This window comes from Cynocephalus volans, chromosome 14 (genome assembly GCF_027409185.1).
Source record: "Cynocephalus volans isolate mCynVol1 chromosome 14, mCynVol1.pri, whole genome shotgun sequence".
Classification (NCBI taxonomy): Eukaryota; Metazoa; Chordata; class Mammalia; order Dermoptera; family Cynocephalidae; genus Cynocephalus; species Cynocephalus volans.
This window is the reverse complement of record NC_084473.1, coordinates 62,633,403-62,650,000: the sequence shown is the minus strand read 5'-3', so window position 1 is coordinate 62,650,000 and position 16,598 is coordinate 62,633,403. Positions and strand designations below refer to the sequence as shown.

Genomic DNA, 16,598 nt, shown 5'->3' with positions numbered 1-16,598 from the left:
ATCCGTTCTTGTATATGAAGTCCCCAAACTGCTAATAAAAATATTTAAAACACAGATCTACAACAAATTGTGTTGCAAATCAGGTTATCATTATCTTGTATAAACCATGAAAATTGGAATCATGTGAGCAGAAGGTTAGATTAATTCTCCATTCTCATTATAAGCACAGGTGTAGCACAAACACCATGTGAAATAACCAATTAAAATGAAAAAAAAATCTGCTTTTTCATTAGCTGCTTTCACTGCATGACCAATTAGAAAATTATTTAATATTAATATCCTGCATATACCAAAAGTAATTTTCATAGTAACTAACATAGGTAAAGAGAGCAAAAAAACAGCTCTTTATCTATGGTACTGTTCATAATCTGCAGGTTCTTCGAGGGAAAAAAGTCTGTTAACTTTCTTTTTCAAGCCCTTTTTAAAGCATAAGATTTCATGACTATGATTTATAGTACTTACCTAAAAAATAGGAAGAGCCATTTTTAACAGATTAGAAGCCAAGGCTCAGAAAAACTGAGTGACTTATTTGAGGTCATATGTTACCAGAGATGTTAATAATTTGCTGAATGACATACAGCTGGCAAATGGTGGCATACACCCTCTCTATGGCTGTGACCAGAGCATGACCACTACTGTGCCACCCATCTCGAATATTCCAGACTAAATAGTTATCTAAAACCTAGCTGGTTGTGAGCCAATTACCATGGCAGCAACTCTAATGTTGAGTCAAGGAATAAGCATGACTGTGAATATTTTGCAGATTGGGACCTTTGATGGCTACATTTTTTGTATATATAGACAAAGATCAGCTACTCAGAAAAAGGTTCAGTGACTCAGTTTATCTATATTCCAAAGCTTGTCTCCTTCACACTCATACTTTCAGACTCTCATAGACCAATTCATAAAAATCAATGCAGGTTTGAGTCCATGACTATTAAGCCCATGGAGTCAGAAAAATTAAACTTCAGGTTTGTAAAAGGCTTTAACAGTTGCCACGTTTGGTCACTGACATGAGTTCCCTCTATGATATCCCCACCAAGCAGATGAGTAGCTTCTTCTGGACTATTTCTAATACAGAACTCACCACCTGAGCTGAGAGGCCACTCCATCTATGGACAAGGCAAACTTTTAAAAGGTTCTCCCTTATTTGATCTAAAACCCTTTCAACAGCACAACTCCTTGGGGTAATTTAAACAACTCTAATATCACTTCCTCAGGACAGACTCTCAAATATTTAAACATAACTATCAGGCCCTACAGGCTTCTCCACTCTTCTCCCTAGGTTAAACATTGTGGTTCTTAAAAAGTTTCTTCTAAAATGTGTGTCCTTCTTGGACTTTGAGTCAACTCATCACTCTTTGCTCAGAATGCTGAGATTTGTCTGTGTCCCTCTGAAGGTCTGCAGTGGATAACACTAACTACATTTATTCCAGGCCTACGCTGGTCCCCATGTAGAGAGCAAATACCTTACCACAGCCTCTTAGCTAAGTGCCCACAAACACTAGGTGCTATTTGCTTCTTTTTTGGTAGCAATAACTCTTTGTTGTTATTGATAACACAGATGTAAGCTTCCCATGTAGCTTTCTATACATGTTTTATACATGTCCTATGTATAGAACATGCAAAGACAAAAATGAAACAACAAAAATACTTAAAATCTAAGAGAAACAAAAACAAAACAACAAAAATACTTAAAATCTAAGAAAACCTAATCACTTTGTCTGAACTATTTGACTACTTTCTATCTGGAAGTCATACTTTTGAAAAGTTTAATTGAAAAAAAAAATAATTCAATATAGGGCCGAGCCCGTGGCGCACTCGGGAGAGTGCGGCGCTGGGAGCGCGGCGATGTTCCCGCCGCGGGTTCGGATCCTATATAGGAATGGCCGGTGCACTCACTCACTGGCTGAGTGCCGGTCACGAAAAAAGAAAAAAAAAAAAAAAAAAAAAATTCAATATAATGAAATATTATCACTATATAGGACACCGTAAGCTCTCAGAATGTCACTGAATTACAATTCCTACACTTATATGAACAACTTGTATTATTATCTGGGGTCATGGTGGACATCTTTATCTGAAAATAAGTGAATAGCAAAATATTTTATTTTTTAAAACATCAACTTTTTTATCTTGAAACCATCTCAACATTTCATTCTGTTTTGTGTATGTTATCACCATGCAGACAATCTTATACGTCCTCTCTCTTTGGAATTATGCTACATATAGCAGAGCCATGTGTTTAGATGGCTTCAGGGTGAATTCAGATACAAAAACATTTTCCTTCTGGGCAAAGTAATAAAAAGACATTCTTGCTCCTCCCACTATAAGTCAAACTGAGGTCAGTTCCCCCATCCCTCTATCTGTTTAAATAAACTGGTCCAGCTGTTTGTTTCTGAAATGCCCTTTGACCTTGTGTCTCATCCTCCATGCTTTTGTGACAGCACGCTTTACTTTTCATTGTGGAAGAGTCTAAATTATCACAGATTTCCTAAACACTGAACCAAAAAAGACCTTTAGATTTGATGTGAACTTAAATGAACATATTCCCTTCTGAAAACACTGTCATTTTAAGAGGCATCAGCAAAATAGTTATGTTCAGCTTATCAATATATGTGTGTGTTTAAATATATATCTATATTTATGTATGAACACATAAATATATATTAGAACTTGAACATAAAAGACAGTGTTTTTGAAGAGAAATAAAAAAGAGATAACAAAATTCCAATTTAAATATACAATAAAGAGTGCATTCTCATATGGCCACAAAATAGTTCGAGATAAAATATATTCATAAAATACACACAGTCTTAGAAATTTCCATATTGATAAAGTCTCTTTAAAAAGGTTTTAGTTTAATGATGTAAGAGAAAAGTTACAATTTTACAACTGATGTCCAAATGTTGTACCCCTTAAAACTCAGAGGTAGAATGTCAAGAATATATGACAATGTGACAGTTTTGCTTAGTTATTAAAATTGATAGTTGCACACCTTAGTTTAATAGAATGTAATGCAAATTTGCCATAAAATGGACTTTTAAAAAAGTAAACCTTTTCATCAAGTATCTTTAAGGCTGGAAATGTCTTGTTTGCTTTCCATAGTACATTCTGAACATCAAGGTATGTATATTTTTTTAAATCCTATTTTGCTTTGAAAATGATCTTTGTGAAGTACTTCTGAAGAAATGGACTCTCTGTAGGTGGTAGAAGACTGAATTAGTGAAAGAATCTTCATATTTTCTTTTTTCATAGAAAGATGGAGTAGAATTTCTTCTTGTGACCACACTATCTCCCATCTCAAAACAAGAAGTTTTACAAAGGATAGGAAGATAATCGGTTGGCTTTATACCTTTATTCCATGTCCAAATAAACACAGATGTATTTTTTATTTTTTTACCTAGATATTTGTTTAGGATTTAAGTCTTAGTAAGGGGGAATGGGACATTGAAAGGGGAGCAGAATCTCCAAAAATCTGAGACCTGAGATTATCTAAATTTGAATTTTATTTTTTGCATTTTTTATAGGAATCTGACAAGGAGAATGGGAAGTGGCTCTGCCTTATGCTAAAAAAAAAAAAAAAAGGAAGTTTTGCTTTGTTCTTCTCTTTGTCCCCTAGATGTTTATCATTAGACTTTTTTTATGTTTTTCATTCTGCTATTTCAATCTATCTGCTTTCATTCCCAGTCTTTGGATACCTGAATAGTTTTCTGAGAAAGATCTGGTAGAACAGCTTTTTTGAAACTGACCTTTGTCCTTTCATTTATCCTCCACTCCTTGCCCTGGTCCCTTCCCCCAAAACTGGATTGCTAAGTTCAGTTTCCCTTCATGAGAACCAAGGGGTGGGGGGGCAAGGAGATCACAGTGGGCATCTGTTGAGAGCCAACATACAAGGTACAGCTTCCCAGTTCCACAGACAACATTTTCCACATGCCTTTGCCCTTTTCCTCCATTGTACGTTCTCTGTAATATTGATAAAAGTAAAGAAAAATGATTTGCTCCCTTTCAGAAATGGCATTTTCACCTTTACTCAATTCTATTCCTCAGTGTTTACTTATACACTGTTCTACTTATTCACTGATGATTAAAGGGAGCCCACACTTGTTATGCCACAGCCAACTCCATAAACCACATAGAATCAAATTGTGTTGTTTCTACACAATGGCATGACTCTCTGGCTCCCCATATTGCTTCCTGCCAGGGGGAATAGTTTGTAGGATAGTGGTGGACATAGCTTATTTCAGAAGGTACCATCTAAGTATGGAGAAATATCATTTTACAACACCCTCTTATGCCCAAGAAGCTAAAATCATCAGCTATTAAGAAAAGATTTCATTAACTAGCAGGATATGTTAGTGGAAATGCCTCTATTCCTATATTATCCATTAAAGGAAGTGTTACTTATAATAATCTTTGAGTAATATTTAGGGATAGTCAGAAATATCTACAAACGTATTTAAATAATAAGAAAAATTAACACCACACATACTTAAGTATAAGTACCGGTGATTTCTTCATACACTATTTTTTATTCAATTGAAAATAAACAACATGCACATGTAATATTTAATTGATACATCATTTATTTTTGGTAATTTCTACAAACATTTCGTAATTTTAAAATTATGCATCATGAAAATTTTTCAAACATAAAATTTCACATACTGGGAAGTAGTTTTTGAATTCCAGAACTTTGTTCTTTTTCTGTTCCATGGATTTCCTTGATGTAGCATTTCTTTCAACTGCATAACCATCATTTAAATAAAACCATAGCTACTACTTTTTTTTTTTTTCAGAGTCAGCATCTCCTAATAACTTTAAAGTATGTTTGATAAACAAACCCTCAGGGAAGGAGTTCTAGCTATTTCCCAAATAGCACTCTGTTCTTTTAAACAAACAAACAAAAACAACCAACTTCAAAATCTTTTGCTGGAATTCTTCATTTTAGATTTACATTTACTTATTGGATTTAATGATCCATAACTGGCAGTCTTCAGAGTCCAAGCCTTTCACATTCCCTTTCTTTGTGAAATAAAATTTCATGAAACATGATTTTAAGACGCTCAAGAAAGTTGACTTAATCGCAAGTCAAACCTTATGAAATCATGTTTTTGGCACCTTTTCCTAGTTTCTCAACCTCCTCCAGGATCTGACAGTTCCAGGACTGCAATACATCATCTGTGTGTCTAGGGGTGGGGAGGGCAGAGAATAGCGGCAGGAGCCAGCGGAGGAGGGGCTGGGGGAGCCCAGCTCCTCTCCATCCACTCTAGAAACATAATATCGGAATTTGCTCAAATCACAGGAAGCCCATCAATCAGCAGTATGAGAAGGTTTCCCTTCTCTAGCAGTGATGAGGGCATTTGCCAAATCACTCTAGAAAGAACTGAAGTTGTCTAACACAATTGGGAAAGTTAATTACATGTAAAAGTTTCTTCAAAGCAGCTAGTGAAAAAAACTGTAACTAGTTGACAATGGTGATGCAAAGTAGTAACAAAATCCATGTACTATTTTGGATGTTAGACATTGAAATAATTTTTAAATAATTTATCACCTGCTATATACATTACAGACAAATTTCCTTGAAAGCAAATTTTAAAATAATTTTGTTTTTTAAAATAATGTGGGCTTGCTAAAATCTTTAATCTGACCTAAATCCAAAGCAGAGGTGGCTCCCTGAGTAGGGTCTCTATTTCTTTTGCTACTATCTGCTACCTTGTAGACCACTGAAGCCCTAGGCTTCCCTCTTAGTGGAATAAATAGTGGGATATCTCATTAGACCTCACACAAGAAACACCCAACAGTTAAAAATATCTTAAGCATCCATTGACATTAAGTGCAAGCAACAAAATGGCATTTATAAAATATTTATTTAAATGTGACAGACAATTTGCCACATTTGAGTTTGTATAACCTTATAAATATGAGGAAAAATAATTTGCTTAAGGTGTATGGATTTAAAATGATTATTAGCACAATGTATAAGCAATAGGATAATCTAGGATAATAGAGCAAAACTTCTCTACTAATGAAAAATCTAAAATAGGTATAATAATATCTTCAAAGAATAGATATGTCTCTCTGATTTAACAGCTGAATCCTTTTTCATTTAAATTCAATTTTTCCATATTCACCAAAAGTCAACAAAATTGCATCTAATTAAATATCCCTTAGACATTCTTGAATAAATATATTCAAAATTAAGGCAAATCCTAGTTTTCTGCCAACCTCCATTAGGAGAATAGGATGAGCAGATAATTTGTCATTTAAACTGGGACACTTTTGAGAGTGAAGGGACACTATTAATAATTATGGTGAGCAACAGGCATAAACTGTGAAAGTTCTGGCAATTGGGATGTATGGCCACTCTAATGATTAAATATGTACTACTTTTCCAAAGAAAATTTCCCTTGAATGATTGGAATTAAAATTTTATTGTGTTAGAATAGTGACCAGCCCTTCTACATAAAGTATTATAGAATCCTAGCACCATCTTGGAGTACCTCTGAGATTTTTCCTTTCTCTAGGATTATTCCCTTATTTGCTCCATCTCCCCAAGGTTTCACCAACCATAAAATTACCAGGCCTGGAATCCACACTCGTGCCTAGGGAGGGTATGTGAAAATACAGCTTGATTTCTAGTTTTGCCTAGTCACAATATTAGGCCATAGAATGGCACAGTGAAGATGACTTGACCTGAATGGAGGCATGTGTCTACTCCTTGGAATATTCACTGTAACTTCTGTTTCAATTAGTAAATCTTGAAACCTAACCTAAGATCTCTGTAATATATAGCAATATGTAATCTGTAGATCCTTAAAATACAAATGGAACCACTTATACTAAAAGGCAAAAATCTCTCAATTGACGTATAAGACAAAATCTCTCAAATGAGGACAATAATGCTAACAAAATCATCTCTTAGAACTTGCAAAATCTTTGAAAAATGTTCATGGTCCTCCAAGTCGGTTTGAGGAACCTTTGCAGAACGTGCATTTCACTGCTGAGTTGCTGAATTTCAGTGTGACTATCCTTTCCTTTGATCAACGTCACTCATCATTGCTGTGGTTAAAATGCTGGCCAAAGGCAAGGAGAGTTAGAGCAGCGTCTAGTGAGAAGAGTATGAGGACTGAGTAGGAAAACTGCCACTCACTCTGAGACCACAACAGCATTTAGGTACTAGAATTGTAATAATCAAGCTAGTTAATGTTTATGAAAAGTGCTTTGCAAATTGTAAAACCTAAGATGGGACTTTGTTGGGATACTGTCATTATGATTCTCAAAAATACATAACACTACACAAATATTTATAGCAGCAAAAAAATGGAACTACCCAAATGCCCACCAATGGATGAATGGATAAACAAAATGTGTTATACCCGTAAAATGACACACTGTTCAGCCATAAAAAAGAATGAAGTACTGATAATACATGTGCACTGTAAAAGGGTGAATTGTATATTTTGTGAATTATATCTCAATAAAGCCGTTAACAATAAATACATAATGGTGGAATGGAGAAGCACTGGACTAGGCATCAGTGCTACCCCTGCCCCTAATTAGCAACGTAACCTCATAAGGCCCTGAGCCTCCTCTGTCAAATGATGCACACATGCCCACCCAGGATGTGTGCTCTATGGTTCCGTAGCACAGGTTTCTAAAATTTTAATCCACGCTCCCTTTGATACACTTCAAAAATCTCATATTCCTGCTTGCAATTTCAAAAGAATTAGCATGACTAAAAACTAAATTTTTTTACACTAAATTCAGTCAGAATGATTCTGAGAGTCTTCTTCTGGTCCCCACCCTTCCCCCCCCCCCCACCCCACTTGGCCCTGAGGTTGAGAAGCCCTGCCATAACCTATTGTACTTTCCTTTCTGTAAACAGTACTGCCAGGTGACCAGCTGTCGGGCTGAGATCTTACGTCTTTTGGACATGTAAAATTCTTTCCATTAGCTTTTTCAACATCTCCTTCCCCCTGCCCCTTCCAAGTACATATGAACTCTGACCCAAACTAGGAATCAAATAGGGTCAACCACAGCAGATGTTCTAGGGATATAGACCAAAAAACCCTTCAACCAGACAACAGTCCTTTAAACTACTGGTTTACATTTGGTTAACATCCTAGAGTAAAATTACTGAACATTTAAATGCATATAACATACATATTCATCATATGGTGCAGGTAGCTCCCATCCCTAGGCAACACACAGTTCTTGAAAAAAAGTGACTTTATCAATCTTAAACCAGATCTCACCAATGACAGGAAATTCACTTTTGAGCTAAGCTGCATTTAGAACCCAACACTAATAATCCCCCATGGTCCTGAAAGAGTTAATGTGTTTGAGAAACGGAATATTTTTTTCCTTCTTCAGTGATAGGATCTAATCTTGTGAGACATTGGTTAGTTAGGAGAGTAAAAAGGAAAAGAAAGCTTTCAAGGATGTAGGAACAGATTAAGATTTTTTTGTTTATTTGTTATTGTTCAGGCGTCAAGCGCTCAGGAGAGTTAATTATTTTCCATATTAATGGGTCAGGCTAAAAACTTTGAAAGAATGAAAATAAAATAGAGAGGGAAATATCGATGATGACTAGGGGTACTGAACGGGAAAGCCCTGTACTTGCCAAAGTTACAAGCATCCATGCTGTTGGAGTTTTTTGTTTGTTTGTTTTTAATGTCTTCTTTCTCCCTAGAAATTAAAACTGAGGCAGAACATAAGCCTAAGGGCACACACAAAACTGCACATACACACTGGAGCAGCGCAGACCGGATCCACCACTACGTTTGCCCTCAGAAACACTTCCTTCCCTGAAGCCCCACTCCATTTTTCAGAAAACTGTTTGACTCAATAAGGAGGCAACATTTGCCCCATTTTTTAATATTTTAGGCTGACTTTTTAACCACTCAAAAAATGCTGTTTGTTTTCTGTAGGCGCAGCCTGAAGCAAGATGATGATGTAAGTGAGAGGGGAGAGAGGGGTCTCTCTGGGCACAGCTCAGTGCTTCAGTGCTTAATGGTTAATCACCCAACACCAGCCTCAGCAACTGTTGACACAAAATAGGTGGAGATCAGGTCTGTGCAAGCAGAAAATACCAGAAAGGCAAACTATATGTAAACACACTTAAGACAGATTTGACAAGAATAGACCTAAACCTGACTTGCTAGGAAACTCCTAATGTCTAAAGCTTCAATGCCCCTCTTAGCTGACTCTGTTTCACCTTACAAAGTTTCCTTTGAGAAGACAAAGAGTAGCGTTTCAAAAACTAAAATACATTTACAGAAGACAGCTGAGACATTTGTCTCCTTGTTTCACATAGGGTGAGTTTCAAATCTGCTCCTACATGCAGGTTTTATGTAATGTGATACAGTTCTTCCATGTATACCTGGAGTGAAGCCAAACGAAAAGGAAGGAAAAAAAAAAACAAAAAAACCCCACGTACACACAACCACAATTCAAAAAGTTATTTCTCCTGACCTATAAAATTCATGCAAAGAAGCAAATGGATAATGCTTAAACAGTCTTTTAATCTTATCTAACTGACACCTGACAACCCATTACTTATAGATTATTAATGCACCCACTAAAAAAGTTTGTCATGTACAAAATTACTAGAGAAAAAGATTGAATGCCTGAGGAAAAAACAAATTTTGCTGTACAATAACTTCAGAAATTTCAAACCTATTATCTGTCATGCCCTTCACAGACTCATAGCACACTGCTAAAAACAACTGATTTATCTTCATTATGAATCCTAAAATGACAGCACACATCTTTTTCTTGTCTTGGGATAATGTTTAATTTCATCTAGGTTTTATTTTACAGTGTTTGATTTCCTTACTTAAGATGAGGAAAAGTAACAACTTTTTAATTAATTTTCTTGTTCGTCTCTTTATCAAGGTGGTTTTTGTTTTGTTTTGTTTTGTTTTTGACTCCTAGGGTAGAGCTGGAATTAGAGTCAGTTTCAGAACATTCACCTTGCTTTTCTTTGATTCACAATATTATAGTGTAGAATATTAGAGCAGCAAGAGATCTTGGAGTCCCGACGAATTAGTCCTACCTGTCTATTTTAAACCAGAGGAAACTGATGCCATGGAGATACAGTGACTTGAGCAAGGACACGCATCTGATCAGAGAGGAGTGGGGACCAGAGATGAAATGTTTTGATTCCAGTGTCTTTTTCCTGCATCTTCGCTCCCCTTACTCACCCTGGGTAAGCTTTTTGTAGTCATGAAGTTTACAGAAGAATTTGTTCCATAGCCACCTGTGGATGGGCACAGTCAAGCCCTTCCCCCTTGACCATGATGCTTCTCCGCCCCTCCCTCACTTCCCATGCTCTCCCCAAGTAAACAGGAGATCAGTCCTGTTCCACTGGGATGCATTACATGCAGGGAGTTCTTTACATTCTCTGACCAGTGTCTCTGCCAAGACACTGAAAACAACACATCTGCCTTAATTGGGACTTGCAACAAGTGAGGCTGACCTACACACCACGCTCAAAGTCAACTGCCAAGCCACTGGTTTAACTGCCTTGAAAGGAATCGCAGCTATGCAGAAACATTGGATCCACGCTGGATAAATCAGTCTCCCAACACACACAGCTCTGTGCCTCACTTGAACCCCAAGCCTAAATGGTCCTGTAATACTTCCTCAGGTTGTAGGGGCTCTCAGTTTCAGGCACCTTGCGTTGTCCTCCTGAAAAGCTCTGAAGCTGTCTTTGAATGCTAGCTGGAGGAGAAATAGTGGTTACACGAACAGAATTTGGACTTTCAGATCCACCTGCCTACACCTCAGACTTTCTTGTTTCTCTTCTCAGCTAGACTGAACGTCCCATGGTGGAAAAGACAGGGTTTTTCCACCTGGCACAGTGGGCCAACACCTACCTTTCCTAAGGGTTTCCATCCTTAGCAGTATTAACGATGTGATTCTACACAGTGCGAAAAGCTCTGAGCAAACTTATGGTGTAAAACTTACAACAAAGTATATTTAACAGACTGCGAGTCATTTTCAAAGAGGATTGTTTGCTGGAAATTTTTGAAATCTGCAGACAAAAGCAGTGTCTCTGTTGAACTCCTAAGACTCTCTGACATGACAATACCTGAAGGTTTCTAAATTCACAGCTCTTTTCCCTGCGAGCTATTTGCTCAGCTTTCCTAATAATACCTTGCCTGTCTGGCGCCTCGCCAGCTCTGTCTCAGGCAATATGCAAGCTAAACATTTTTTGACTGATTTCAATATTTTCTTATGAGCAACTAGACAGTATTTTATCTAGTGAGTATTACTGATTGCTATAATCTAAGCCCAGAGTAAGTGCCTGTAAAGGTAATATTATTAGAATTGACACTTGAGGTGGAAAGCATAGCAATTAACTGAGGCTTAAAGAACAACAACCCATTCTGAAATGTTCTGGGGAGTTATTCTATTTATGTTTCTCCTTCTTTTTACAATACTGCACCTGTTACTCCATTGATGAATTAGGAAGTCTACTTAAAATGTACCTTACACTTAAATTCTCAAGGGAAAAAGTTAAAGCACCTGCTTAATAAAATTACTGTTTGTATGTGAAGTTGTTCCATCCCTAGGTGATTTCCAGGCAAGGAAAATCACCATACAGCTCCTGCTTTCATTTTGTAGTTGCGTAGCAAACAAGCGACCCTTGCTGCTTGCACCATGTCCGTTTTTTTTTTTTTTTTTTGGTTTCTTACTTACATCTGTTTTTCTTGCTTTTGTGTCATGCCTCTGTTTAGCTTTATTGACAAAACAATCTGTGCCTAATGTTTAAACAACATCTGTAAAATGTATTATTAAATTATGTTGGAAGAAAAAAACAGAACAATTCTATGAAACCCTATGACCCCTATTGATTTTTAGATCACAGAAGTTGAAAGGATAATTTGTGAATGTTTTAACATTTACATCTAAACAGGTACCTATATTTATAGAATCTTTGATTACTTATAAAAGTATTTGCTACATTATTACCATAACTCAGAAAGAAACTTGACCTTTAACAGTTGAATCTGTTTATTATAATAAAAGAAATCCTATTTTTAAAAAATAAGTTTACATTTTTACCTGACAGTGGCATAAATCTCTAAGGATAGCATTCTTTTCTTTCCCCCACTAGTAATAAATGGGGAGTGATGCCTGAATGCTTTGCAGTTTTGAAGGCAATAAATGAAGTAACTAGGAAAATCTGGTATGTGCACTAAATCTGAGAACCGTAGAGTGCAGTAGTTCCAAACACTGTCACCTCAGATGTCACCTCGGATGGGAGGATGCTACCTGGAATTTTTTCTACCCTATTGATTGTAGAGATGTATCTACACACATACTGTATTTCACATATACTTGCACCTAAAACCCATTTTGCCTTCTCAGAGCATAAAGGGATAATCATTTGATATCAGGCCCTAATGGGAAAGTGTTTGGATGAGAAGTAGTAAACAAAGAAACCGTAAAATTTATTTGGTGCACCCTAGGCTAAAATGCTGCTGAGACAGGATATGTGTAAGGCATCCAGCTACTACAACACAATCACAAGGCTTAAGTTTTCATCACAGCAAATTCCCAGGTCTGCAACAGTGATATGAGACTATACAAGGGAGTTTTTATTTGACGATTCTACACTCACATTTTCAACATAAAAAAATAAAATTGGTTTATTCAGGAGAAAAAAGAACCAAGTATTAACTTTGTAGGTGTGTGTGTGTTTCCTTAAAGTTCTATCTAAATATTTAAAGACCTAAATAACCATCTAATCCCAAAATTTAAAATGTTTCTACTTACGTGACTAAAACATTCAGCATATTAATAATATGTTTTCACTGTTGATATAATAGAAGTATTTGTTACAACCACCACAACAATGAAAAAACAAAAAGACGAAAAGTCCCAAATGCTGTTATTTGTCATTTTTGGATAAAATTATAATTGGGAAGGAGAGATCAAAAGAGGAAGAATACATAAACTTATGATGCATACTGCATTTCAAAAATGATTATGCTTTTAATCTGAGTCTACCACAACAAACGAGATTAAAATATTTAGGCAATTAGCTATGAATGTTGACTTTTTAAAAATATGCTGTTACCTCAAATACCTAGATAATTTAGGTAAAATTTTTTAACAAAATGGTTCGCATAAGTGCCTGTCTCGTCTAACAAATTTCTCAGCCCAACCCAGGACCCAAATGCTATAAGTGCTAATGCCAACCATTTAAAAATTTCTTCTCTCTGTTTTTATTATGACCAGTAGACCAGGTATGAGTCATCACAATTAATTTCTTTGATTCTAAATTTTCTCCTAATCAAATCTGTCTTGTTGTTTACAATTAAATTCTCTCTTTTGTTCCCTCTCTCCTCAATTTCCATCTACTTTAGCCTTAGTCAGCCAAGGCCAGTAGCATATATCACTTATGTCAATTGACAAAGTGTAAAATTAATTCAATGATGTAGTGAAAGAACCATCACAATGGACCAACCTTCTTGTCTCACTTTTCAGTCAAAGTCTAACTTAAAGCTGCATCAGGCAGGGTTTCCATGACAAGCGAACAACTAGACGTGAGTTTATATTTTTCACTTACGTATTGTGTATTTCAATACATTATGTTGCTGCCAATAATTATGACTGATCTACACCCAACTTACCCTTCAGCATTTTATTAAATCTCTTCAACAGTGACTCATAGTTCATACGAAAATGTACATGTGTGTTAACAAGTTTTAAGAAATCCAAGAAGGGAAGACACAAAATTTTAAGAGTTGTGGCTAAATGAAGTAAAGGGGAAATGCTAAAACACAAATGATGATTTTTAAAAAAATTATTATTTCTAGAAGGAAATAACCTAGGCAGATACTCAGTACAGGAAAAATGTTTACAAGCTCTCAAACAAGTTTTATGTGTGTGTGTTTCTATATCACAATGAAGTAAAAAGAAAATCACTGTAGTTACTCTGTTTTTTGTTCTCAAATATGCTATAGTGTAAGATGCTCTGACACTTTTTCCAAATGGTGCCATCTGGGGTTTCCCCATTTTTGCATTGTATTTCCTACTCAAAGCCCAAAGAAAAATAAATCTATTACCATCTCCTTAAAAGGAGAGGTTTGGATGAAAATTAAGAAACCATTATTAAAAACTTAAATCAAACATAGTAATGACATTATTCACCAAACTTAAGAGAAACTTTCTTAAAACTTTTAGTTACTTGAGGGACATTCTCTACAGCAAACTAAGTGTGTTAAGAGTCGAAACAGTTGCCAAATGCAAAGCAATGACGTATAAGCAAAAGCCAGAGAGTATGTGACACAAAGTGTTTAGGTCCCAAATAACTAAGTAAATATAACCTCGTTTATAAATAACCTGTGTAGAATGGAGTTTCAGTGTGAAGTTTAGGGTAAAGGATGCATACACTTTGAAAAATAATTTTACAGTATGTGTTATAAGTTTTTTAAAGATCCTTTTCCTCCCTACTAAATACAAAACTGGGAAAGTCGAATTGTGATCACTGATTAAGAACTGTTGCTCTCCAGTAGAGGCCGTGCATAGAATCTAGGAAAATGACAATGTATACATGCTGCTTGATGTTACAGGAATGCCTTCCTGTCCCTGCATTCACAGGAAATATCCCATAAGGTTGTCCACCCATAGAAAGCGACTTGTATTGGAATTGGTTCTCTGGTAACCATGTTTATGAATGGAGTTTGCTAGCAACACTGAGGAGGAAGAGAGATGGCATGTATGATAGATCACCTGATCGGCAGCGCCTTTGCGCTCCTTAATTAGAGAGCTCGCCCTGCCGCTCTTTTGCCCTTAAACAGGAACATTTCCCAGGGAAATGTGCTGTTTGTACAGCCTCCATTGTGTTAAAACTGCTTCGCCATCAGTTTAAGTTCAAAATATAAGAATTAAGGTGCGCATGCAAAGTTGATGGTCTCCCCTATGATATCATCCAGAACCATTTGAAAGACTAAGTTCAAATACTTAGTATTAACAGTCCTGAAAATTAAGGTATAATAGCGGGTAAAAATAGGCAAACAAAAAACCTCAGCAGCAACACAGCTCCTAGTAACACATTTAGATGTAGTATGCCTTTGGCTGGTTCCCTATCCACTGACTAGAAGGGCTGCAAAAATTGATCTCTCAAGGCTGGGATAAGGTCATAGAAATTGATAACCCTTACAAGCAATGCTTATGTGAATCTGTCTGTGTCTTGCAGATAGTGCACTTTGTAAATTAATCCTCCAAAGGCAAATATATTGTAAGTAGCTTGTTATCTCTAAAATACTAAATTGAAGAATACATGGGATTATATTGACAGAAATTACATTTTCTGTAATGGGGTTTAATATATCTAAAATCTCTCCCTAAGGCTCCCAGGCTCTCTAACAGAGAAGGGTCTGTTAATGTAGGTGCAATGGACATCAAGAACAAATTTATTCACCAAAATGGATTAGGCCATGTAATCAGAGATTCTGTAATATTAATCTTTGACACTTATTGAACAGAAAGAAATACCTCTGTCTACAGACTGCCATTCCCACTTCTTCTCTTTCCCCAACCAGGCTTTGGGCCTTTTCTGGATTTTACTTCAAAGAGGATAAGGTTTCCCCATCATAAACACTAATGTAAAAATATTAGGACAATTAATTAGATATACTTAGTTTTGGAGGATATTGGATTTCGATACCCTTCAAATATGACACTAGCCCTGGGTGATTATATGAAATCTGGCTTTCAGCACATTCACAAAGGGTAATAAATCATACCTTCTCAAAGCCTCGTTGCCACAGCGCTGTACATTAAGTCAGAATATTGTTGGCTGGTACTGGCTACATAATCTCAGCTTCGCCCCAAATCAGGAATTTACACTTTATTTAGAAACAGTATTGCGCAGCCCTGAGATACATCAGGCTTTGAATAGCTTCAAAGGAGAAACATAAATAATTTCTCCCTTTCAATATTCGGGAGATAAGAGAAAAGGGGAGACTATCTTTGAATGCATAACCCTAACGAAATCTAACTGAGTTTATTTATTCCATGAATTTAAAACCTGACTGATATGTGATGGTGGATTTTCTTGTTTCATAGAAAATAGGATGATACCACTCTATTGATTATCCTGAAGGGGAAAAGAAGCCAGAGAGGGTGATACATATACAGAGCTACAGTGAATGTGAATTAAACACATACTTATATTGTGCATAAAACTGGTCAATTTATAATGGAGGTGGAAGGCAATACAATGTTTCATTTTCCATACCAGCAAGTGTTCTCACATATCAGTCAACAGTTTGTTTCCACCTTTGGATCAACAAGCCACCAGGAATAGCAGCCGCAATTGGGTGTGTCTTCTTAATGCAAAACATTAGCTGCAGGTTGCCAGAGGGGAAAACAGATTGTGTGTAAACACAAAGCCAAATGACTTACCAATTGTTGACTTGAAGTATGGTGAGTCCCGTGTCTTGTGCCAACTGCTTTTTCTGTTCTTCAGAAGGATAAGGGTGCTGAAAGAGAACAAAAAAGATATGTGTACAGCAGGCAATAGTTAGGCCATTTTGTCAATAACCTAAGTGTCTAGTGAAGTCTATAATTAAAGG

General features: G+C 36.3%; 1 protein-coding gene across 2 annotated transcripts in view; it reads right to left on the bottom strand.

Moving 5' to 3' along the window:
• MEIS1 (Meis homeobox 1) overlaps positions 1 to 16,598 on the bottom strand; it is a 126,492-nt gene that overhangs the window by 6,391 nt on the left and 103,503 nt on the right. For both annotated transcript variants that reach the window (XM_063077952.1, XM_063077953.1), the window contains exon 9: positions 16,429 to 16,505. In XM_063077952.1, the coding sequence (XP_062934022.1) occupies positions 16,429 to 16,505 (77 nt within the window). The remainder of the gene's footprint in view (positions 1 to 16,428; positions 16,506 to 16,598) is intronic.